Source organism: Ambystoma mexicanum, chromosome 3q (assembly GCF_040938575.1).
Source record: "Ambystoma mexicanum isolate Mex_15411 chromosome 3q, UKY_AmexF1_1, whole genome shotgun sequence".
Lineage (NCBI taxonomy): Eukaryota > Metazoa > Chordata > Amphibia > Caudata > Ambystomatidae > Ambystoma > Ambystoma mexicanum.
Genome location: NC_090926.1, coordinates 1279506986 through 1279532552, shown reverse-complemented (window position 1 = coordinate 1279532552; position 25567 = coordinate 1279506986). Strand labels below are relative to the sequence as shown.

General features: G+C 53.5%; 1 protein-coding gene across 2 annotated transcripts in view; it reads right to left on the bottom strand.

The window, feature by feature from the left end:
- Positions 1-347: 347 nt before the first annotated feature.
- Positions 348-25567, bottom strand: part of LOC138447875 (phospholipid phosphatase 3-like) — a 282130-nt gene continuing 256910 nt past the window's right edge. For both annotated transcript variants that reach the window (XM_069604339.1, XM_069604340.1), the window contains exons 5-6: positions 13088-13264; positions 348-5185 (exon numbers count right to left, since the gene is read on the bottom strand). In XM_069604339.1, coding sequence (XP_069460440.1) covers positions 5084-5185; positions 13088-13264 — 279 coding nt within the window. In that variant the 3' untranslated portion in view covers positions 348-5083. The remainder of the gene's footprint in view (positions 5186-13087; positions 13265-25567) is intronic.

Here is a 25567-nt window from a genome sequence, read left to right as displayed (position 1 = left end):
TTGCCAACATTCACTCTCAATTCCACAATCTCATCTGCCTTCCAGTCTCAACCAGTGTTTCCAGCATCCACCCTCAACACCACAATCTCGTCTATCACCCACTCTCAGCATCAGGTTACCAACATCACTTCTCTACATCACAACGTCCATCTTCCACTCTCAACCCCATGATCACCAACACCCACCCTCAACCCCACGGTTACAACTACCCACTACCAATCCCACAGTTACAGCTAGGCTCCCTCAATCCCACAACCTTGTAAACCACCAACTTTTAGTACGCCACCAGAGCCTCGATGAGCTGTGTAGCGTTCCACAATCTGCAAGTCTGAAGAACACACAACACGTTATAAAATAAAGTATTTATTTCTGTATATTTCAGTATAATGTAGTGGTTAGACACATACAAGTCTGTTGTGCGTGCACTGGACACAGACACACACACGCATACACACACACACACGCACACACACACACACATTACTTGTATGAACAGCCTTTAAAGTGGCTCAGTCTACACATGACATCTTGACACAAGGACATTCCAAAATGCAACAGGGTCAAATGTACTAGGTGCCAAGGAGGCCCAAAGAGTAGTAGAGTTGCTCACCCTGCATGAGCGGTGGGGGAGCATGGGGATCAGGGGGGTTGGGTGTTCACAAAGATCTCAGGAGCAGAACACCCACCGGAATACATAATATCCAGCAAACAGGTCCTAAGGCAAAGATTGGACAATCCCAGTGACCCATACACAGCTTCCAAGGCAACGATAAGACAAACCCAGTGACCGATACGCAACTTCCAAGTCAATGAAAGGACAACCCCAGTGACCGTTACACAGCTTCCAAGGCAAAGATATGACAACCCCAGTGACCGATACACAGCTTCCAAGGCAAGGATAGGACATCCCCAGTGCCCGATACAGAGCTTCCAAGGCAAGAATAGGACAACCCCAGTGACCCATCCACAGCCTCCAAGGCAAGGATAGGACAACCCCAGTGACATATACACAGCTTCCAAGGCAAGGATAGGACAATCCCAGTGACCGATAGACAGTTTCCAAGGCAAGGATAGGACAACTCCAGTGACTGATACAGGGCTTCCAAGGCAAGGATAGGACAACCCCAGTGACCGATACACAGCTTCCAAGGCAAGGATAGGACAACCCGAGTGACCTATATACAGTTTCCAAGGCAAGGATAGGACAACCCCAGTGACTGATACACAGCGCCCAAGGCAAGGATAGGACAACCCCAGTGAACGATACACAGCTTCCAAGGCAAGGATAGGACATCCCCAGTGCCCGATACAGAGCTTCCAAGGCAAGAATAGGACAACCCCAGTGACCCATCCACAGCCTCCAAGGCAAGGATAGGACAACCCCAGTGACATATACACAGCTTCCAAGGCAAGGATAGGACAATCCCAGTGACTGATATACAGTTTCCAAGGCAAGGATAGGACAACTCCAGTGACTGATACAGGGCTTCCAAGGCAAGGATAGGACAACCCCAGTGACCGATACACAGCTTCCAAGGCAAGGATAGGACAACCCGAGTGACCTATATACAGTTTCCAAGGCAAGGATAGGACAACCCCAGTGACCGATACACAGCACCCAAGGCAAGGATAGGACAACCCCAGTGACATATACACAGCTTTCAAGGCAAGGATAGAACAATCCCAGTGACCGATACACAGTTTCCAAGGCAAGGATAGGACAACTCCAGTGACCGATACAGGGCTTCCAAGGCAAGGATAGGACAACCCCAGTGACCGATACACAGCTTCCAAGGCAAGAATAGGACAACCCGAGTGACCTATATACAGTTTGCAAGGCAAGGATAGGACAACCCCAGTGACCGATACACAGCGTCCAAGGCAAGGATAGGACAACCCCGGTGTTCCGAACAGAGGTCTCAAGGCAAAATTGGACAACCTCAGTGATCCCTGCACAGGTCCGAAGGCAAGGATAGGACAACTCCATTGACCAATACACAGCTTCCAAGGCCAGGATAGTACAACCGCAGTGCCCCATACACAGCTTCCAAGGCAAGGGTAGGGCAACCCCAGTGATCCCTACACAGGTCTGAAGGCAAGGATAGGATAAGCCCAGTGACCCAAACATAGCCCCCAAAGCAAAGATAGGACAACCACAGATACCAGTAAACAGGCGGAAGACAAGGATAGGACAACCCTAGTGACCCCTAAACAGGCCAAAGGCAAGGACAGGACAACCCCAGTGATGCATACAAAGGTCCAAAGGCAAGGATAGCACAACCCCAGTGACCCATACACAGGTCCGAAGGCAAGGATTGTACAACCCCAGCGACCCAAACGTAGGTCCCAAGTGGAAGAAAGCACAACCTCACCTATATGATGGCCCCAGGCAGGAATAGTGCAATTCCACCCTCACAGAATATCCATGACATTTCATCCTGAGGACATGGATAACGGATGTCCCCCTCTGTTAAATACATAGCCTTGGGACTCGCTTCAGACTCGGCTGTGGAAATACATGACATGTCCAGGAAGAACTAAGACATGGGGTGTCCAGTTGATATCGCTGGTGAAGAGAAACACGTTCACTAAATCCCCCTGGGAATATTGCAGGAGAGTGTCACCCTCCCTAATAAACCTGCCTAGTAAAGAAGGCATGGCTTCCACATCCAGGAGCGATGAAGATCCTGAGTATGCATCAGTGACCTCTGACGCAGAAAAGACTGTGTTCCTCAACTGTTCAGGTGCAGTTGAAGGAAGATGCAGAAATATTCCAATGAGCAGCAGCATGCCTGGTGATGAAACAGATCCTTCAGGCACAGGAGCTGTGGTGGCCCTCAGGGTGAGGCGGAGGATTCTGTCCCAGGAGTGGTGCTGTCCAGTGTGATGAAGTTGAGGCTTCAGCCCCAGGAGCTGTTGTGGCCCTCAGGGCGAGGCGGAGGATTCTGTCCCAGGAGTGGTGCTGTCCAGTGTGATGAAGTTGAGGCTTCAGCCCCAGGAGCTGTTGTGGCCCTCAGGGCGAGGCGGAGGATTCTGTCCCAGGAGTGGTGCTGTCCAGTGTGATGAAGTTGAGGCTTCAGCCCCAGGAGCTGTTGTGGCCCTCAGGGCGAGGCGGAGGATTCTGTCCCAGGAGTGGTGCTGTCCAGTGTGATGAAGTTGAGGCTTCAGCCCCAGGAGCTTTGGTGGCCCTCAGGGTGAGATGTTGGCTTCTGCCCCAGGAGTAGCGCTGTCCAGTGTGATGAAGTTCAGGCTTCAGCCCCAGGAGCTTTGGTGGCCCTCAGGGGGAGGTGGAGGCTTCTGTCCTTGGACTGGTGCTGTCCAGTGTGATGAAGTTCAGGCTTCAGCCCCAGGAGCTGTGGTGGCCCTCAGGGCGAGGCGGAGGATTCTGTCCCAGGAGTGGTGCTGTCCAGTGTGATGAAGTTGAGGCTTCAGCCCCAGGAGCTTTGGTGGCCCTCAGGGTGAGATGTTGGCTTCTGCCCCAGGAGTAGCGCTGTCCAGTGTGATGAAGTTCAGGCTTCAGCCCCAGGAGCTTTGGTGGCCCTCAGGGGGAGGTGGAGGCTTCTGTCCTTGGACTGGTGCTGTCCAGTGTGATGAAGTTCAGGCTTCAGCCCCAGGAGCTGTGGTGGCCCTCAGGGCGAGGCGGTGGATTCTGTCCCAGGAGTGGTGCTGTCCAGTGTGATGAAGTTCAGGCTTCAGCCACAGGAGCTGTGGTGGCCCTCAGGGTGAGATGTTGGCTTCTGCCCCAGGAGTAGCGCTGTCCAGTGTGATGAAGTTCAGGCTTCAGCCCCAGGAGCTTTGGTGGCCCTCAGGGGGAGGTGGAGGCTTCTGTCCTTGGACTGGTGCTGTCCAGCGTGATGAAGTTCAGGCTTCAGCCCCAGGAGCTGTGGTGGCCCTCAGGGTGAGATGTTGGCTTCTGCCCCAGGAGTAGCGCTGTCCAGTGTGATGAAGTTCAGGCTTCAGCCCCAGGAGCTGTGGTGGCCCTCAGGATGAGGTGGAGGATTCTGTCCCAGGACTGGTGCTGTCCAGTGTGATGAAGTTCAGGCTTCAGACCCAGGTGTTTTGGTTGGCTTCAGGATGAGGTGGAGGCTTCTCTCCATATAGCAGTGGCATGATTTGGCAAGACATTGAGACATCCCTCCTAGGAGCTCTGGTGTCCATGACGTTGATGGTGAGGCCTACATTCATTAGTGGCTGTGGCCCTAGTGGCGGTCTTAAGGCGTCTGTCCCAGGAATGGTGGTGTCCGATGTGATGAAGTGGAGGCTTCCATCTCAGGAGGAGGGGCGGCCCTGAGGTCGGGTGGAGGCTTTTGACACAGAAGCTTTGGTAGCCTTGGGGTGAGGTGGAGGCTTCCGTCCAGAAAGCAGTGGCATGTCCTTGCATGACATTGAGGCTTCCATCCCAGGAGTACCAGGGTCTGCTACGTTTGAGATGAGGCCTATGCCCCAATAGTGGTGGTGTCCCTTGTGAAAGACTCAAGGCTTTGTCCCAGGAGTGGTGGGTCCAATGTCATGAAGTTGAATCTTCTCACCTAGGAATGGTATGGCCCCTGGTGGCGAAGGGCGAGGACTTTGGTTCATCCTGGAATCCCAGAGCGCCCTGACTGGGCGCCCCACCAGAGGGCTGTCGATGATCACATGACTCTGGGATCTCGGAGAAGCCGTAAAGTGCTTGAGATTGGAGGTGCCTCTGGCCTGCATCCCAGAGCATGGCTCATGGCAGTGAGTGCCTAAGTGTTGTCTGTCGCCGGCTCGGATGGCCTCAGATTGGGCCCAATCTGCTCTTTGCTTCTTCCGCCATGCCTTGGCAATGTTCTGACGCGAGAGCCGCTTGACCCAAGAGATAATGTCTAGACCCAGTGGTCCCGAGCCCCCCTCCTTTGGCTGCAGAGCCTTTTCTTGAGTGGAGGTCTAGACACGGGTCTTCTCAGGATCCAGGCCCCGTTGGGTGATACATTCTCCATCGCTGCACAGTGGATACGTCTATACGATATGTTACATATAACATGAGTGATTGCTATGCAGAGTTCTCTCTCTCTCTATGCAAGTTGAGAGGAGGACCCCTGAGGGTCTGGGAGTCCTTATACTAACAATTGGTATGTGAGTTCGAGTCAGGGCTCTCCAGTTGAGGTGGCGGGCTGGAGGACTTCAAGGTCTTGTATCGGAACATTCCGGAAATGTGGAAGGCCTACAAGGAAAAAGACAAAGAGAAGCTGTTAAGAAAGGGGCCATGTTAGCAGATATCCCTTGTCATGGAGGGGTGAGTTCAGGGACCCACATCCTTATTCCTGTGCCCCGAGCCCCTTAGAAGTCCTGGATGGGGGTTTCTATATGCTGACACTATTGTTTGTGCTGGATCTAAGTGGCTGCCATGTGCCAGGGCACAGGGGAGAGCTAGGGGACCCAGGGATCATGTGCTTGAGCCTAGTTTTAGCAGCCATGGGGTCTGTCTTGGCTGGGGAGGCTGGTGTGCTTGGATCATGGCGGCTCATGAATGTGGGTGCATGTTGCAGCAGACTCCCCCCTACAGGCCCTGGAGGGCAGGAAGAGAGGTTCTGAACCCTGCCCGGGGTGGTCTTCTCCCATAGATGAGTCTGCTCTGGGCTGGGAACTTCAGCGCTGTCCAGCAGTGCCCGGGGCAAAGGCCACCGGTCACAGAAAGGGATGCTGACTTGGTAGAGGCCGTGCAAAGGGCTTTCTGTGCTACTTAGCCTCTTGGGAGGACAGTCGGTTGGGAGGCCCCTCTTGAAGGGCAAACACGTTCAGAGGGGATGCTTGGGAGTCTGCAACCACCTTACCCGCATACAGTCCTTGTTACAAGATGGCGCCAATGGCCGCAATCCAAGGTGCAAGAGTCCACAGGTTTGAGGAAGAGGGGTGGGGGGATAGACCCAAAGTTAATATTTTAATAGTCCAGGCCCATGAGGGCTCCCACGTGTGAGGCTGCATTTCATTCAGTGGATCCAATGGAACTGATAAAGATTGTGCCTCAAGGAGTGAGACTCAAGCCCAATCCATGAGTCTTCCCCTGCACCTGAGCGAGCTGGGCTGCTCGCCAGGCACACACTGAATCTCCTCCTCTGCCAACGGAGGCGGCCCCACCTGCCCCATGTTCTGGTCTCTGCATAACATAAGAGGTGATGGCTGGAAGGTTTGGAATGAATCTTAACCACTGGCATTGCTCTGGGCAACTCTCCAGACCATCGCTCTTCACCTGCCAAGCCATTACAGAAGGGGAAAGACCATATTCAAATCAGGCTTGGTCCCACCTCAAAGGGGCAGTCCAGCCCGAACTGCTAGGTCACATCCCTTCTGCACGAGACCACAAGCACCCCCAAGCATGTTTCGGCCTCATTGGGCCTCATCAGTGAGGAGTAGCTTGGTCTCTAGACTCAGCAGCCTCTGATTTTCACACCCCATGGACGCCCAGAGCACATGAGTCTTCTTGGATGCCCTCTACCACCCCCGCCAGGAACTCACTGTTGTGATCCCCACTCATGCACCCCACCATCCATCAGCGCCCCCTCTGTCAATTCACCCACACATGGTGGCCAAGTCCCAGCACCAGGCACCTTTCAATGATTTAGAAGAGCAAATTCTGCATCCCAACGCACCCCAAAATGCATTGCCTTCCTCCAAATCTGGAGCCAGCTGGAAATGAGAGTGATGGGGAAGGGACCCCTATCTGACTGGCTACCCTTACCGTGTGCCCCCGCCCACCCGTGGGTGCATAGGAAGTCCACCTTCCCCAGTAATGCCACTCTTGTATGGACCTGCCTTAGCTAGCCCACGTGACACTAAGCCTAGGACTGCTTCCAATGGGCATGCCCTTGCCATGCTTGAGTACCTGCACTTCTTCCATTTGAAAGCCATAGTACCGGCACTTCTCAGTCGGAAGGCAGTACTGCATTGGCCTCCAAGCAGGAGCCCAGCTGTGCATGTCTTAGTTCCCAGGTCTCCGGCTTTACCCTCTCCATATCTTTTGTATGTTTGGTTCTTAATACACTTTTTAAGCCGGACAGTCTTCATTTACTGGAGCGTGCATTTCTGTAAGTTACCCCAACTCAGGGATCTCCTGCAGAGTGAGGGCATGCCACCCCGCCCCCCACCCCGACTCCCGCGTACTTCAGCCAAAGGAGAACCAGGGGAAGCCAGTAGATGCATATTAGGCGTATACAGTGTCCCGGGTATTGTAAGGGCACACGGGCATTTCAGGGAGCTCAGCTCTTATGGGGGGCACTCATCCTATGAGGTGGATCCAGTATTGTAAGGGCACTCAGGCATTGTAAGGGCACTCAGGGAAAATAAAGGTGCTCAGGTAAACCTTTACCTAGAAAAGAAGTGCATTTTTTCGATGCATTTTTTTCTGAAACTTTGGCATTCGAAGCTATATATTCGAAACAATGCCAGGATACCTTAAAAAGGTATTGTGTTTTGTAAGGGGACTTGGGTATCATAAAGGGTCTTGGGTATTGTAAGGGGGGCTCAGGTTTTGAATAATATGAACTTCTGGTCTCAGTCGGCAGTTTTAACTTTTGGGTCCTAATTTTTCTCTGAGTCCTTTCAAGCTGTCTTAATTTATTTTTTTCAGTTTTAATTGTTTCTCCCTCTCACCTCTTGTCACTGAGGTCCTAAATGGCGCAATGTATTAATGAATGTTATTTATATTATTATTATGAGGCTATTTATTGAGCATGGACCAGGCTTCTAGAAGCAACTGAGCACTTGACAATCATAGGGAGCAAAACAAACAGGGGATTAGCAGAGAAATAAAGGAGTGGGGTTATAAGAACAGGAGAGAAGAAAGGCAGGCCGCTTGCCAGCTAGAGGTCTACAAGTGACCAGGGGAGGAACAGTGAGGATCAGATCACCCAGTCTCAGGCAGGGTGGGGAGCGAAGGGGGTGTGGACCTAGTAACCAGGGGAGGAACAGTGGGGATCAGATCACCCAGTCTCAGGCAGGGTGGGGAGCGAAGGGGGTGTGGACCTAGTAACCAGGGGAGGAACAGTGGGGATCAGATCACCCAGTCTCAAGCAGGGTGGGGAGCGGAGGATGTGTGGACCTAGTAACCAGGGGAGGAACAGTGGGGATCAGATCACCCAGTCTCAAGCAGGGTGGGGAGCGGAGGATGTGTGGACCTAGTAACCACGGGAGGAACAGTGGGGATCAGATCACCCAGTCTCAAGCAGGGTGGGGAGCGAAGGGGGTGTGGACCTAGTAACCACGGGAGGAACAGTGGGGATCAGATTACCCAGTCTCAAGCAGGGTGGGGAGCGGAGGATGTGAGGACCTAGTAACCAGGGGAGAAACAGTGGGATCAGATCACCCAGTCCCAGGCAGGGTGGGGAGCGAAGGGGGTGTGGACCTAGTAACCAGGGGAGAAACAGTGGGATCAGATCACCCAGTCTCAGGCAGGGTGGGGAGCGAAGGGGGTGTGGACCTAGTAACCAGGGGAGGAACAGTGGGGATCAGATCACCCAGTCTCAAGTAGGCCGGGAGTGCGTGGTGTGTGGACCTAGTAACCAGGGGAGGAACAGTGGGGATCTGATCACCCAGTCTCATGCACAGTGGGGAGCGAAGGGGTGTGGACCTAGTAACCACGGGAGGAACAGTGGGGATCAGATCACCCAGTCTCAAGCAGGGTGGGGAGCAGAGGATGTGTGGACCTAGTAACCAGGGGAGGAACAGTGGGGATCAGATCACCCAGTCTCAGACAGGGTGGGGAGCGAAGGATCAGATCACCCAGTCTCAAGCAGGGTGGGGAGCGGAGGATGTGTGGACCTAGTAACCAGGGGAGGAACAGTGGGGATCAGATCACCCAGTGTCAAGCAGGGTGGGGAGCGGAGGATGTGTGGACCTAGTAACCACGGGAGGAACAGTGGGGATCAGATCACCCAGTCTCAAGTAGGGTGGGGAGCGGAGGATGTGTGGACCTAGTAACCAGGGGAGGAACAGTGGGGATCAGATCACCCAGTCTCAAGCAGGGTGGGGAGCGGAGGATGTGTGGACCTAGTAACCAGGGGAGGAACAGTGGGCATCAGATCACCCAGTCTCAAGCAGGGTGGGAACGGAGGGTGTGTGGACCTAGTAACCACGGGAGGAACAGTGGGGATCAGATCACCCAGTCTCAAGCAGGGTGGGAACGGAGGGTGTGCGGACCTAGTAACCAGGGGAGGAACAGTGGGAATCAGATCACCCAGTCTCAAGCAGGGTGGGGAGCAGAGGATGTGCGGACCTAGTAACCACGGGAGGAACAGTGGGGATCAGATCACCCAGTCTCAAGCAGGGTGGGGAGTGGAGGATGTGCGGACCTAGTAACCAGGGGAGGAACAGTGGGGATCAGATCACCCAGTCTCAGGCAGGGTGGGGAGCGAAGGCGGTGTGGACCTAGTAACCATGGGAGGAACAGTGGGGATCAGATCACCCAGTCTCAAGCAGGGAGGGGAGCGGAGGGTGTGTGGACCTAGTAACCAGGGGAGGAACAGTGGGGATCAGATCACCCAGTCGCAGGCAGGGTGGGGAGCAGAGGATGTGTGGACCTAGTAACCATGGGAGGAACAGTGGGGATCAGATCACCCAGTCTCAGGCAGGGTGGGGAGCGAAGAGGGTGTGGACCTAGCAACCACGGGAGGAACAGTGGGGATCAGATCACCCAGTCTCAAGCAGGGTGGGGAGCAAAGGGGGTCTGGACCTAGTAACCACGGGAGGAACAGGGGAGCAGAGGATGTGTGGACCTAGTAACCAGGGGAGGAACAGTGGGGATCAGATCACCCAGTCTCAGGCAGGGTGGGGAGCGAAGGGGGTGTGGACCTACTAACCACGGGAGGAACAGTGGGGATCAGATCACCCAGTCTCAAGCAGGGTGGGGAGCGAAGGGGGTGCGGACCTAGTAACCAGGGGAGGAACAGTGGGGATCAGGTCACCCAGTCTCAAGTAGGGCGGGAGTGCATGGTGTGTGGACCTAGTAACCAGGGGAGGAACAGTGGGGTTCAGATCACCCAGTCTCAAGCAGGGTGGGGAGCGGAGGGTGTGTGGACCTAGTAACCAGTAAGGAGACAGTGGGGAGCAGGTCATGCAGCCTCATGCAGGGTGGGGAGAAGAGGATGTGTGGACCTAGTAACCAGGGAGGAGACAGTGGGGATCTGATCACCCAGTCTCAAGCAGGGTGGGGAACGGAGGGTGTGTGGACCTAGTAACCAGGGGAGGTACAGTGGGGATCAGATCACCCAGTCTCAAGCAGGGTGGGGAGCTGAGGGTGTGTGGACCTAGTAACCAGGGGAGGAACAGTGGGGATCAGATCCCCTAGTCTCAAGCAGGTTGGGGAGCGGAGGATGTGTGGACCTAGTAACCGGGGGAGGAATAGTGGGGATCAGATCGTGCAGTGTCAGGCAGGGTGGGGAGCGGAGGGTGTGTGGACCTAGTGACCAGGGAGGAGACAGTGGGGATCAGATCACGCAGTTTCAGGCGTGGTGCGGAGCAGAGGGTGTGTGGAACTAGTAACCAGGGGAGGAAACAGTGGGGATCTGATCACCCAGTCTCAAGCAGGGTGGGGAACGGAGGGTGTGTGGACCTAATAACCAGGGGAGGAAACAGTGGGGATCAGATCACCCAGTCTCAAGCAGGGTGGGGAACGGAGGGTGTGTGGACCTAGTAACCAGGGGAGGAACAGTGGGGATCAGATCACCCAGTCTCAAGCATGAAGGGGAGCGGAGGGTGGGTGGACCTAGTAACCAGGGGAGGAACAGTGGGGATCAGATAACCCAGTCTCAAGCAGGGTGGGGAGCGAAGGGGGTGTGGATCTAGTAACCAGGGGAAGAACAGTGGGGATCAGATCACCCAGTCTCAAGCAGGGTGGGGAGCGAAGGGGGTGTGGACCTAGCAACCAGGGGAGCAACAGTGGGGATCAGATCACCCAGTCTCAAGTAGGGTGGGGAATGGAGGGTGTGTGGACCTAGTAACCAGGGGAGGAACAGTGGGGATCAGATCACCCAGTCTCAAGAAGGGTGGGGAACGGAGGGTATGTGGACCTAGTAACCAGGGGAGGAACAGTGGGGATCAGATCACCCAGTCTCAAGCAGGGTGGGGAGCGGAGGATGTGCGGACCTAGTAACCAGGGGAGGAACAGTGGGGATCAGATTGTGCAGTCTCAGGCAGGGTGGGGAGCGGAGGATGTGTGGAACTAGTAACCAGGGGAGGAAACAGTGGGGATCTGATCACCCAATCTCAAGCAGGGTGGGGAACGGAGATTGTGTGGACCTAATAACCAGGGGAGGAAACAGTGGGGATCAGATCACCCAGTCTCAAGCAGGGTGGGGAACGGAGGGTGTGTGGACCTAGTAACCAGGGGAGGAAACAGTGGGGATTTGATCACCCAGTCTCAAGCAGGGTGGGGAACGGAGGGTGTGTGGACCTGATCCACACGGTTTCCTCCCCAGGGGAGAAAACAGTGGGGATCAGATCACCCAGTCTCAAGCAGGGTGGGGAGCGGAGGGTGTGTGGACCTAGTATCCAGGGGAGGAACAGTGGGGATCAGATCACCCAGTCTCAAGCATGAAGGGGAGCGGAGGGTGTGTGGACCTAGTAACCAGGGGAGGAATAGTGGGGATCAAATCACCCAGTCTCAAGCAGGGTGGGGAGCGAAGGGGGTGTGGACCTAGTAACCAGGGGAGAAAACAGTGGGGATCAGATCACCCAGTCTCAAGCAGGGTGGGGAGCGGAGGGTGTGGGGACCTAGTATCCAGGGGAGGCACATTGGGGATCAGATTGTGCAGTGTCAAGCAGGATGGGGAGCGGAGGGTGTGTGGACCTAGCGACCAGGAGAGGGAACAGCAGGGAGCAGATCACACAGTCTCAGGTAGGGTGGGGAGCGGAAGGTGTGTGGAACTAGTGACCAGGGGAGGAAACCGTGTGGATCAGGTCATGCAGTCTCAGAGAGATCCAGAGGGGCAGGCACCTGAGAGAGAGATCAGGAGGGGCAGGCACCTGAGATGGAGATCAGGAGAGACAGGCACCTGAGAGAGAGATACAGAGGAACAGGCACCTGAGACAAAGATCAGGAGGGACAAGCGCCCGAGATGGAGATCAGGAGGGGCAGGCACCGGAGAGGGAGATCAGGAGGGACAGGCACCTGAGATGGAGATGAGGAGGGCGGGGCACCCGAGATAAAGATCCGGAGCGACAGGCACCTTAGAGAGAGATCAGGATGGACAGGCACCTGAGAAAGAGATCAGGAGGGGCAGGCACCTAAGAGAGAGATCAGGAGGGACAGGCACCTGAGATGGAGATCAGGAGGGACGGGCACCTGAGAGATAGATTAGGAGGGGCAGGCACCTGAGCCAGAGATCAGGAGGGCAGGCACCTGGGATAGAGATCAGGAGGGACAGGCACCTGAGATGGAGATCAGGAGGGACTGGCACCTGAGATGGAGCTCAGGAGGGACAGGTGCCTGAGAGAAAGATCAGGATGGAGAGGCACCTGAGAAGGAGATCAGGAGGGATAGGCACCTGAGAGAAAGATCAGGAGGGGCTGGCACCTGAGGGAGAGATGAGGAGGGGCAGGCACCTGAGATGGAGATCAGGAGAGACAGGCACCTGTGAGAGAGATCAGGAGGGGCAGGCACCTGAGACGGAGATCAGGATGGACAGGCACCTGAGAGAGCGATCAGGAGGGGCAGGCACCTGAGGCAGACATCAGCAGGGACAGGCACCTGAGGGAGAGATCATGAGGGACAGGCACCTGATATGGAGATCAGGAGGGGTAGGCACCTGAGAGGGAGATCAGGAGAGACAGGCACCTGAGAGAGAGACGCAGAGGAACAGGCACCTGAGAGAGAGATCAGGAGGGACAGGCACCTGAAAGAGAGATCAGGAGGGGCAGGCACCAGAGCTGGAGATCAGGAGGGGCAGGCACCTGAGATGGAGATCAGGAGAGACAGGCACCTGAGAGAGAGATTGGGAGGGACTGGCACCTGAGAGATCAGGAGTTACAAGCCCTATGTTATTGGGCATGAGATACAGGTCCCAGGGAACAGGACCACGTGATATAGATCCTGACATCAGCACCTGACACTTGGAGCAAAAGACACACTTACCACCCAGTATGCCACTAGAAGTCCTTGCACGTGCCCCACCACCACATCGGAAGGGTGGTGTCTGTAGTCTGACACACGCGTAAATCCAGTGTAGAGGGCTAGCATCACCAGGATAAACTGCACCACAGGCCGCAGCATCCGGGCCCCCCGCCAGGTGAAGCGGGCCTGCAGGTAGAACTGTAAAAACAGAGAATAAAGTATGTGAGAATGGAGAATCAAGAGTGTGAGGAGGAGGAATAAAGAGTGTGAGGACGAGGAATAAAGAGTGTGAGGAGGAATAAAGAGTGTGGTGAGGTGGAATAAAAAGTGTGAGGAGGAGGAATAAAGAGTGTGAGGAGGAATAAAGAGTGTGATGAGGAGGAATAAAGAGTGTGCGGAGGAATAAAGAGTGTGATGAGGAGGATTAAAGGGTAAAAGTAGGAGGAATAAAGAGTGTGAGGAGGAATAAAGAGTGTGAGGCGGAGGAATAAAGAGTGTGAGGACGAGAAATAAAGAGTGTGAGGAGGAAAAAAGAGTGTGATGAGGAGGAATAAAGAGTGTGAGGACGAGAACTAAAGAGTTTGAGGAGGAATAAAGAGTGTGAGGAGGAATAAAGAGTGTGAGGCAGAGGAATAAAGAGTGTGAGGAGGAATAAAGGGTGTGAGGAGGAGGAATAAAGGGTAGGAGTAGGAGGAATAAATAGTGTGAGGAGGAATAAAGAGTGTGAGGCGGAGGAATAAAGAGTGTGAGGAGGAATAAAGGGTGTGAGGAAGAGGAATAAAGGGTACGAATAGGAGGAATAAAAGTGTGAGGAGGAGGAATAAAGGGTGTCAGGAGGAGGAATAAAGAGTATGAGGAGGAGGAATAAAAAGTGTGACGAGGAGGAATAAAGAGTGTGAGGAGGAATAAAGGGTAGGAGGAGGAGGAGGAATAAAGAGTGTGATGAGGAGGAATAAAGGGTGTGAGGCGGAGGAATAAAGGGTAGGAGGAGGAGGAATAAAGGGTAGGAAGGTGAGGAATAAAGGTGTGAGGAGGAGGAATAAAGAGTGTGATGAGGAGAAATAAAGGGTAGGAGTAGGGGAATAGAGGGTAGGAGGAGTAGGAATAAAGGGTGTGAGGAGGAGGAATAAAGGGTGTGAGGATGAGGAATAAAGGGTAGGAGGAGGAGGAATAAAGGGTAGGAGAGGGGGGAATAAAGGTGTGAGGAGGAGGAATAAAGAGTGTGATGAGGAGGAATAAAGGGTAGGAGTAGGATGAATAAAGGGTAGGAGAAGGAGGAATAAAGGGTGTGAGGAGGAGGAATAAAGGGTAGGAGGAGGAGGAATAAAGGGTAGGAGGGGCGAATAAAGGTGTGAGGAGGAAGAATAGAGAGTGTGAGGAGGAAGAATAAAGGGTAGGAGGAGGAGAAATAAAGGGTAGGAAGAGGAGGAATAAAGGGTAGGAGGGGGAGGAATGAAGGGTAGGATGCGGAGGAATAAAGGGGAGGAGGATAGGGAATAAAGGGTAGAGGGAGGAGTAATAAAGGGTAGGATGGGGAAGAATAAAGGTGTGAGGAGGAGGAATAAAGGGTGTGATGAGGAGGAATAAAGGGTAGGAGTAGGAGGAATAAAGGGTAGGAGGAGGAGGAATAAAGGGTAGGAGAAGGAGGAATAAAGGGTAAGAGGGGGAATAAAGGTCTGAGGAGGAGGAATAAAGAGTGTGATGAGGAGGAATAAAGGGTAGGAGGAGGAGGAATAAAGGGTAGAAGGAGGAGGAATAAAGGGTAGGAGGGGAGGAATAAAGGGTAGGAGGCGGAGGAATAAAGGGTAGGAGGAGGAGGAACAAAGGTAGGAGGGAGAGGAATAAAGGTGTGAGGAGGAGGAATAAAGGATGTGATGAGGAGGAATAAGAATAAAGAGAAGGAGTGGGAGGAATAAAGGGTAGGAGGAGGAGGATTAAAGGGTGTGAGGAGGAATAAAGGGTAGGAAGAGGAGGAATAAAGGGTAGGAGGAGGAGGAATAAAGGGAGGAGGGGGGAATAAAGGTGTGAGGAGGAGGAATAAAGAGTATGATGAGGAGGATTAAAGGGTAGGAGTAGGAGGAAAAAAGGGTAGGAGGAGGAGGAATAAAGGGGTGTGAGGAGTAGGAATAAAGGGTTGGAGGAGGAGGAATAAAGGTAGGAGGCGGATAAAGGTGTGAGGAGGAGGAATAAAGGATGTGATGAGGAGGAATAAAAGGGTAGGAGTAGGAGGAATAAGGGGTAGGAAGGGAGGAATAAGGGTGTGAGGTGGAGGAATAAAGGGTAGGAGGAGGAGGAATAAAGGGTAGGAGGGGGAGGAGGAATAAAGAGTGTGATGAGGAAGAATAAAGGGTGTGAGGCGGAGGAATAAAGGGTAGGAGGAGGAGGAATAAAGGGTAGGAGGGTGAGGAATAAAGGTGTGAGGAGGAGGAATAAAGAGTGTGATGAGGAGGAATAAGGGTAGGAGTAGGGGAATAGAGGGAAGGAGGAGTAGGAATAAAGGGTGTGAGGAGGAGGAATAAAGGGTGTGAGGATGAGGAATAAAGGGTAGGAGGAGGAGGAATAAAGGGTAGGAGTAGGATGAATAAAGGGTAGGAGAAGGAGGAATAAAGGGTGTGAGGAGGAGGAATAAAGGGTAGGAGGAGGAGGAATAAAGGGTAGGAGGGGCGAATAAAGGTGTGAGGAGGAAGAATAGAGAGTGTGAGGAGGAAGAAGAAAGGGTAGGAGGAGGAGAAATAAAGGGTAGAAGAGGAGGAATAAAGGGTAGGAGGGGGAGGAATGAAGGTAGGATGTGGAGGAATAAAGGGGAGGAGGATAGGGAATAAAGGGTAGAGGGAGGAGTAATAAAGGGTAGGATGGGGAGGAATAAAGGTGTGAGGAGGAGGACTAAAGGGTGTGATGAGGAGGAATAAAAGGGTAGGAGTAGGAGGAATAAAGGATAGGAGGAGGAGGAATATAGGGTAGGAGAAGGGGGAATAAAGGGTAAGAGGGGGAATAAAGGTGTGAGGAGGAGGAATAAAGAGTGTGATGAGGGAGGAATAAAGGGTAGGAGGAGGAGGAATAAAGGGTAGGAGGAGGAGGAAATAAAGGGTAGGAGGGGAGGAATAAAGGGTAGGAGGCGGAGGAATAAAGGGTAGGGAGGAGGAGGAACAAAGGTAGGGGGGGAATAAAGGTGTGAGGAGGAGAATAAAGGGTGTGATGAGGAGGAATAAAGGGTCGGAGTAGGAGGAATAAAGGGTAGGAGGAGGAGGAATAAAGGGTAGGAGGGGGAAATAAGGTGTGAGGAGGAAGAAAGGATGTGATGAGGAGGAATAAAGGGAAGGAGTGGGAGGAATAAGGTGTAGGAGGAGGAGGAGGAATAAAGGGTGTGAGGAGGAATAAAGGGTAGGAGGAGGAGGAATAAAGGGTAGGCGGAGGAGGAACAAAGGTAGGAGGGGGAGGAATAAAGGTGTGAGGAGGAGGAAATAAAGGGTGTGATGAGGAGGAATAAAGGGTAGGAGTAGGAGAAATAAAGGGTAGGAGGAGGAGGAATAAAGGGTGTGAGCAGGAGGGATAAAGGGTAGGAGGAGAAGGAATAAAGGGTAGGAGGGGGAATAAAGGTGTGAGGAGGAGGAATAAAGGATGTGATGAGGAGGAATAAAGGGTAGGAGTAGGAGGAACTAAAGGGTGTGAGGAGGAGGAATAAAGGGTAGGAGGAGCAGGAGGAATAAAGGGTAGGAGGAGGAGAATAAAGGGAGGAGGAGGGAATAAAAGTGTGAGGAGGAGGAATAAAGTGTGTGATGAGGAGGAATAAAGGGTAGGGAGAATAAAGGTGTGAGGAGGAGGATTAAAAGGGAGAGGAGGAAAGACTAGAGAGTGTGAGGAGGAGGAATAAAGGTGTGAGGGAGGAAGAAAGGAGGGGAGGAGGAGGAGGAGGAATAAGGTTTGAGGAGGAAGAATAGAGAGTGTGAAGAGGAAGATTCAAGAGTGTGAGGAGGAGGAATAAAGGAGGGGTTATAAAGGGTGTGGGAGGGAAAGGGGTGTGAGGAGGTGAAATAAAGGGTGTGGGGAGGGAAAGGGGTGTGAGGAGGTTCAATAAAGGGTGTGAGGAGCGGTTATAAAGGGTGTGAGGAGGGAAAGGGTGTGTGGGGGTGAAGTAAAGGGTGTAAGGAGGGGTTATAAAGGGTGTGAGGAGAGAAAGGGGTGTGAGGAGGTGAAATAAAGGGTGCAGGGAGGGAAGGGGTGTGAGGAGGTTCAATAAAGGGTGTGAGGAGCGGTTATAAAGGGGGTGAAGTAAAGGGGTGAGGAGGAAGGGTAAAGTGTGTGAGTTGGGGGAATACAGAATGTGAGGAGAGCAAATACGGGTGTGAGGGGGAATTAAAGGTTTGAGGGCAGAGCATAACAGTTTATTTATTTATTTATTTATTCACATTTGTTTAAAGCGCACAATCAGCCCGTGAGCATCGGGGCGCTGTTACATGTAGAATATTGGCTGGTTACAAAAAAGCAGGTTACAAAAAGCAGGTTGATACAACCAGAAGTTACAGAAATAGGTACAATGATGATTACAAGTAATTTTTGTTTTACACTAGCAATTTTAGATACATGACCTAGCAGTGCAGGCATGGCGCATTAAGGAGCAGTTCATATCAGCGGCAGAGGGCGGGGGAGGATTAGGTAAAGAGAGTAGTTTTGAGGGATTTGCGAAAGGAGTACAGAGAGGGTTTGGCTCTGAGAGCAATGGGGAGATCGTTCCAGAGCTTGGGTGCTATGTGTGGGAAGCCAATGCCACCAGCTTTAGCTCTTCTTATGGTTGGGACTTGGAGTTGGTTAGCAAGGTGGCTTCTTATGTGCCGGCAGGAGGATTTCCTGTTTATGGTTTCTGATAAGTAGGAGGGAGCAGTGTGGTTAATGCATTTATGTGTGAGGGTGAGTATTTTGAAATTGATTCTTTCCTTGACTGGGAGCCAGTGGGCATTTCTTCGGGCCTGCGATACATGATCAGATTTAGGGATGTGCACGGCAGCACGGAGCGCGTTGTTTTGCACTATTTGAAGCTTATTTAGATTTTTTGAGGATGTGCCGGCTAAGAGGGAGTTGCAATAATCAAGTCTAGCTCCTATAGTGGCTCTAGCGATGGAGATGCAATTGGAGTGGTAAGGTAGGGTTTTATGGCATAGATGAGTTTAGTGGTCAGAGCGGATGAAGAGAAGATGGCGCTGACTTGTCTTGTCATAGAGAGTGTAGCGTCAAGATAGACTCCTAAGGTCTTCACGGCAGTGGAGACAGGTATGTTAATGTTGTCGATAGGCATGTGTGAGTTGTCATGGCTGAGCTTGGATAGCGTTTCGCTAGGGGCAAGGATGATGATCTCAGTTTTGTCGCTGTTAAGGCAAAGATCATTAATCGCCATCCAAGTTTGGATCGTGGTGTAGATTTTGAGGAGAGCTTCTGTGTCCTGTGTATACTCTCCTGTGAGGGGAAGGAGGACTTGTGTGTCATTGGCATAGTTTGTGCAGGCTATGCCGAGAGAATCCAGTAAGTCAAAGAGGGTTTTGGTAAAGAGTTTGTAGAGGGTTGGTGCAGTGCATGACCCTTGCGGGACTCCGCAGTTTATGGTGGTTGGGGGAGCGTTAGCCTGGTCAGAGTACACTTTCATGGCTCTACCTTCTAGAAATTAGGTGATCCAAGTCATTGCTTCGTGGGAAAAATGAGCAGCATTGAATAGATGAGATGTGAGGATGCCATGGTCGACTAAGTCAAACGCTGCGGAGAGGTCGAGTAGTAGGAGGAGGGCAGGCTTGCCTGCGTCCATTATACTAGTGATTTGATTCTTTAAATCTAGGAGGGCAGTTTCGGTTCCATGGCCTTTACGGAAACCCGACTGTCTTCTACCTAGAATAGCATGGGTTTCGAGGTATTGCTGTATTTGGTTGTGGGTGGCTTTGTCTAGGATTTTGAGGGGGACAGTGGTGATGGGGTGATAGTTGTTGGGGGAAGTAGGATCTAGTGAGGGTTTTTTTAAGAGTGGACAAACCCAGGCTTCTTTTAGGCATTGAGGTACGGTTCCTGATGCGGAAGAAGCATTGAAGAAAGCTGTGATGATCGGGGTGAGTGCTTCTGAGCACTCTTTGATGATGGTGGGTGGGCATATGTCCCCTTTGCATGTGGAAGGTTTGATACTTTTGAGTAGGGCGGAGACTTCTAGCTCAGTAACTTCTCTAAAGGTAAAGAGGGGTATTTGCGGGAGAGGGTTGTGAGAGGGGAGTGAGGGGGACATGGGGAGGTTGTTGAGTGCTTTACGTTGAGAAGGTATTTTGTCTTGGAGCATTTTCACTTTATTAAGGAGGGCTGTCTGGATGCCTGTGCACCATGCTTCATCCTTGATGATTTCGTCAGGGCTGGACTCGGGAGTGGTGAGTTCTTTGAATATAGAAAATATTTCTCTGGATTTGGAGCTAGCTTTGGTAATTCTCTAATTAAATTATTCGGATTTGGCTTTGAATATGGCCTTTTTGTAGGTCCGTGAGATTTCTTTGAACTCGTTGAGGGAGGATTGGTTGGGTGTAGATCGCCAGTTGGATAGGGCTTTACGTTTCTTGGTGCGAAATGCCGATAGTTCTTCTGAGAACCAGGAGTTGGAGTGCATGGATTTTTTTGATTTTTTTTCTTCCAGCGGGGCGATAGAGTCAATGGCTTGGGCGAGGGCCTTGTTGTAGAGGTTGGCGAGAGAGGTGGGATCTTGGTTAAAAGGATGCTTCACTTCAGGGATATCAAGAAGCGGAGCGAGGTTATTGGCCGTGAGTTTTTTAGAGCTTCTGACTTTGGTGGGAGGGGCATAAGTAAGAGTTTTCTGGGTGGGTGTGGTTGGGATGGAGAATTGGATGAGATAGTGATCTGTCCAAGGGAGGGCTGAGATGGAGGAGATCGCCGATGAGCAGTTATGATCTGCTATCCAGTCGATGGATCGGCCTTTGCAATGGGTTGGGCTGGTGACTTTGTGTTGGAACCCCATGTGGGAGAGATCCTTGGCTAAGAGTGCGGTAGCCTTATCCTTGGGGTCATCTAGGTCCAGATTTAGGTCACCAAGCAGGATGGTTTTGGTGGAGCTTTTCAGGTTGCTGCCTATGATTTGGAGGAGTTGCTTATGATAGTCGGGGAAAGAGCCAGGTGGTCTGTATGTGACTATGAGGTTAATGGTGCAGTTGGGGGAGAGAGCCAGTTTAGCATAGAGAAGATCTGCGTTGTTGTCCCATTGTTGGTTACACAGTCTAATGGCCAGGGAGTTTTTATAGATGAGGGCGACGCCCCCACCTTTGGCGGTGTTGCGGTCCTGTCTAAGGATGGTGTAGTCCTGAGGGAGGGCGAGGTGTAAGGATGGGTTAGATGCTTCATGGAGCCATGTTTCGGATATGGCTAGTATGTCTAATTTGTGGGTGGTGATTAGGTCATTGATCTCAATAGCATGAGCATGGATGGAGCGTGCATTAATGAGTACACAGTTTAGGGTCAGATTGGCTGGTGAAGTATCACAAGTGTCAGTGTTCACGGGGTGCGAGGTGGAGGGTGCATGTATGGGTGAAAGGTTTGGGCGTTGGGTGGTAGGGGGTGTGTGTGCGGGCAGGGAAGTGTGAGTGTGCGAGTGTTGTGGGGGTGCGATATCTGAGGTTGATGTTTCTGCTGTGCGTGGGAGGTGGAGTGCTGTGGAGCGAGAAGGATGGTTTGGGGCGAGTTCTTAGTCTGTAACGCCTAAGGGAGTGTTCAGGTGGATTAAAAGTGCAGAAGTTAAGTGAGTTGTGTAGCGTTGTGGATGAGGCAGAGTGCATGACATCTGGTGGTGACGTGAGGCCTGTGTGTGCAGTGAGCAGGTTGCTGGAGGCCCAGAGAGAGAGCGTAATAAGGAAAATGGAGGAAGGGGAGAGGAAAGGTGTAGGCGCTGTAAGGTGAGAAGCTGAGGAATGCATTAGTAAACAGTTGCAGGATAGTGTTAATGTGGGACCAGTTGGGGCGTTCAGTAGTGTGGTATCAGTGGAGCAGGGGTCTGGCAAGAGGCATACACAATCAGGGGCCGCTAGGAGCTTTGCAAAAAGGCATACACAATCAGGGGCCGCTAGGAGCTTTGCAAAAAGGCATACACAATCAGGGGCCGCTAGGAGCTTTGCAAAAAGGCATACACAATCAGGGGCCGCTAGGAGCTTTGCAAAAAGGCATACACAATCGGGGGCCGCTAGGGGCTTTGCAAAAAGGCATACATAATCGGGGGCCGCTAGGGGCTTTGCAAAAAGGCATACACAATAGGGGGCCGCTAGGGGCTGGCAAGGGTCAGTAAAGTTTGGAGGCCATTTTTTGGGTGCATGGTATCCTTGGTGAGGAGCTTATGCTGAGGTTTTGTTATTGGGGTTATTTGGGACTCACCTAGGAATCAGGATGGAGCAGAGTGTGTTCGGGCAGCATGGGGCCCTCTAGCGCCTGTGGCGCTCTGTTAGCTCGGTCAGTGCAAGGCCTTCTTTCTTGGCCTTACTTCGCTGGCCGGCTAATAGCCTGCCAGCCATTGGGTGGTAGAGTAGTAGAGCTGAATGGCCAATCCGGGCCAAGGGAAGTCAGGCAGGGGAGCGGACATCAGCAGGCAGAGCCCTGCATCTGGGAGGCGGCCATCTTGTATTGGGAATGCCTCGTGTGTATGCGGTGGGGGGAGCGATCAGCTGTTGGCTAGTCCTGCGCTTCTAGATGTGGACGCGCCGGATTGCGGCAGATCGTGAGATTCCAGCATGGAGCAAAAAGCTTCAAGGCAGCGTGTTCATGCCAGGAGCTTACCTCCGTGCTGGTGCGGCTTCCAGTGTGGGGGTGTGGATAGAATAAACATTTAACAAGTGAAACATGGACACAAGTGCAGCGCATCCAGACACTAGTATTCGCGCACATTCTACACAACCAGCACAATAGCAAGAAGGGCCATGATGAACAAGCATTGGCAAAGCCACTGTTCTGGCTGTGCTAATGTGCATTTCCTCACCTTTGCACAAGAGCGATGGGAGTGAAGGGGGCCAGAAATGCACAGACTCGCCTGCACCTGATCCCGTCCGGCGACCCACCCCCCGCCCTCCTATTGCAGGGACTGTGCCCTCGCCATATATATATGTGTACAGGACCTTATCTTTGGCGCCGATTGCCTGGTGCTACAGCGCCACTGGGAACCGAAACGGGACAGGGCTGTGTGTCTCATTCTGAGCAGGGCAGCAGTGGGTGAAGCAGTAAAGGCCGCATTGCCAGCACGGCACGGGGTCATGGCCTGGAAAGCACCAGGGGTTCCTGCCACTGGCTGCCGGCGGCGTTGCCGCACGCATCGATGCTGCCACGTCGCCGTAAATGCCCACAGAGTGACGAGCCATGACTAGGTGGGGAATACCACTGTTTTAGCGGTGGCAGCACAGTGCCAGGCTCGCTCTGAAGCACCTGTGGGCTTTTCCGCTGCACGCGGCGCTATTCAGGGAAACGGGTTTACCCGCGTCAAATGCCACCGGATTAAAAAGGTCACGTGGTGCGTGAAAGGGCCAACGGGAGCACGTGGGGTCTCGGCTGTGCCTTCAAGAGCAGGGAATGAGGTGATCCAGTAACCGCCCAGAGGGAGGAGATGACAAGCATTGGAAAAGCCAACAGGTTGGGGGCGTGTGTAGGAACGGGAGTAGTGTCTTTCAGCCGTTGCCATGGGTCTCCCCCGCTATAAAATGGCACCAGCTGGTGAACACTGCCCATCGTCCCAGCCATAAGATAATGCCAGTTGCTAGAATGGCTGCCCATCTATGAAACAAATAGCCACGTAGAAACATCTTCTCATCATCTTCAAAACTAACCATGAACTCGCCCCACACCCCCTATCTGCTCAGTCCACTCCCCACTCTCCCCCTCGCTAGTTACGATCATCCTCGGCTCCCCTCCTTGCCACCACTCGCGCCCCCTGCGTGTCCCCTTGTCTCTGCTCGCTCTCTCCTCACTCCTCTACTCTGCAATGCTCTTCCTCTCCCTCTCCACACTACTCCAACTCTACCACTATTTAAATCCAACCTCGATGCCACGCTTCTTTCTGAAGAACCTGTTTCCTAGTTACTCCATGTCCCTGCTTCCCTCTCCTCCCTACCCTTCATGGACAACTCTACAGCACTTTCCCTTCACCCCTCCATCCTTAATTCAGCACTTCCTCCAGCATCCCGTTCCTATTTTATTCTGTCCTGTCCTCTTCTCTGGGTCCACTACCTGGCCCTCCCCACGCCGCCGTGGACCGAGCCTGCTGACCCCTGCTGACCCCTGCTGCACTTCACCTGGCATTCCCTGAGAATCCCTCATCATCATGTAGTTCATTTTGGAAACTGTCCTGTTATGCAAGTCTGATGGCAGCGTCCTGTAACTACAGGGAGAGCAAAACCGTTGCCTAGCTACACCCAATCCTGACACATTCTTCAGCCACTACATCCAAGATCCCTGTAGGCACACTGACGACTCCAATGGCCAGGGGTGGGCTAGACTATAGGGAACTCTGGAGACGTCCTGGAAGGCCTCTGCACAGTGGGCAGGGATGGACTGGCCTGTAGGGAACTCTGGAGATGTCCTGGTAGGCCTCTGCACACTGGGCAGGGATGGACTGGCCTGTAGGGAACTCTGTAAATGTTCTGGTAGGCCTCTTCACACTGGGCAGGGGTGGGCTGGCCTATAGGGAACTCTGGAGATTCCCCAGTAGGCCTGTGCACCCTGGGCAGGGGTGGTACCACTTGACAGGGGTGGGATGGCCTGTAGGGAACTCTGGAGATGTCCTGGTAGGCCTCTGCACCCGGGCAGGGGTGGGCTGGTCTATAGGGCACTCTGGAGATGTCCTTGTAGGCCTCTGCACCTGGGCAGGGATGGACTGGCCTGTAGGGAACTCTGTAAATGTTCTGGTAGGCCTCTTCACACTGGGCAGGGGTGGGCTGGCCTATAGGGAACTCTGGAGATTTCCCAGTAGGCCTGTGCACCCTGGGCAGGGGTGGGATGGCCTGTAGGGAACTCTGGAGATGTCCTGGTAGGCCTCTGCACCCGGGCAGGGGTGGGCTGGTCTATGGGGCACTCTGGAGATGTCCTGGTAGGCCTCTGCACCCGGGCAGGGGTGGGCTGGTCTATAGGGCACTCTGGAGATGTCCTGGTAGGCCTCTGCACCCGGGGTGGGCTGGTCTATAGGGCACTCTGGAGATTTCCTAGTCGGCCTCTGCACCCTGGGCAGGGGTGGGCTGGCCTGTAGGGAACTCTGGAGATTTCCCAGTAGGCCTCTGCATCCTGGGCAGGGGTGGGCTGGCCTGTAGGGAACACTGGAGATTTCCCAGTAGGCCTCTGCACCCTGGGCAGGGGTGGGCTGGCCTGTAGGGAACTTTGCCGATTTCCCGGTAGGCCTCTGCTCCCTGGGCAGGGGTGGGCTGGCCGGTAGGGAACTCTGCAGATTTCCCAATAGGCCTCTGCACCTTGGGCAGGGGTGGGCTGGCCTGTAGGGAACTCTGGAGATTTCCCAGTAGGCCTCTGCACCCTGGGCAGGGGTGGGCTGGCCTACTGCAGGGTTGGGCTGGCTTGTAGGGAACTCTGGAGATTTCCCAGTAGGCCTCTGCACCCTGGGCAGGGGTGGGCTGGCCTGTAGGGAACTCTGCAGATTTCCCAATAGGCCCCTGCACCCTGGGCAGGGGTGGGCTGGCCTGTAGGGAACTGTGGAGATTTCCTGGTAGGTCTCTGCACCCTGGGCAGGGGTGGGCTGGCCTGTAGGGAACTCTGGAGATTTCCCGGTAGGCATCTGCACCCTGGGCAGGGGTGGGCCGGCCTGTAGGGAACTCTGGAGATTTCCCGGTAGGCCTATGCACCCTGGGCAGGGGTGGGCTGGCCTGTAGGGAACTCTGCAGATTTCCCAACAGGCCTCTGCACCCTGGGCAGGGGTGGCCTGTCCTGTAGGGAACACTGGAGATTTCCCAGCAGGTCTCTGCACCCTGGGCAGGGGTGGTACCCTGGGCAGGGGTTGGCTGGCCTATGGGCAGGGGTGGGATGGCCTGTAGAGAACTCTGGAGATTTCCCAGTAGGTCTCTGCACCCTGGGCAGGGGTGGGCTAGCTTGTGGGGAACTCTGGAGATTTCCCAGGCGGCCTCTGCATCCTGGGCAGAGGTTGGCTGGCCTGTAGGGAACTCTGGAGATTTCCCGGTAGGTCTCTGCACCCTGGACAGAGGTGGGCTGGCCTGTAGGAAACTCTGGAGATTTCCTGGTAGGTCTCTGCACCGTGGGCTGGCCTGTAGGGAACTCTGGAGATTTCCTGGTGGGTCTCTGCACCGTGGGCTGGGGTGGGCTGGCCTGTAGGGAACACTGGAGATTTCCTGGTAGGTCTCTGCACCGTGGGCAGAGGAGGGCTGGCCTGTAGAGAACTCTGGAGATTTCCCGGTAGGTCTCTGCACCCTGGGTAGAGGTGGGCTGGCCTGTAGGGAACTCTGGAGATTTCCCGGTAGGTCTCTGCACTGTGGGCTGTGGTGG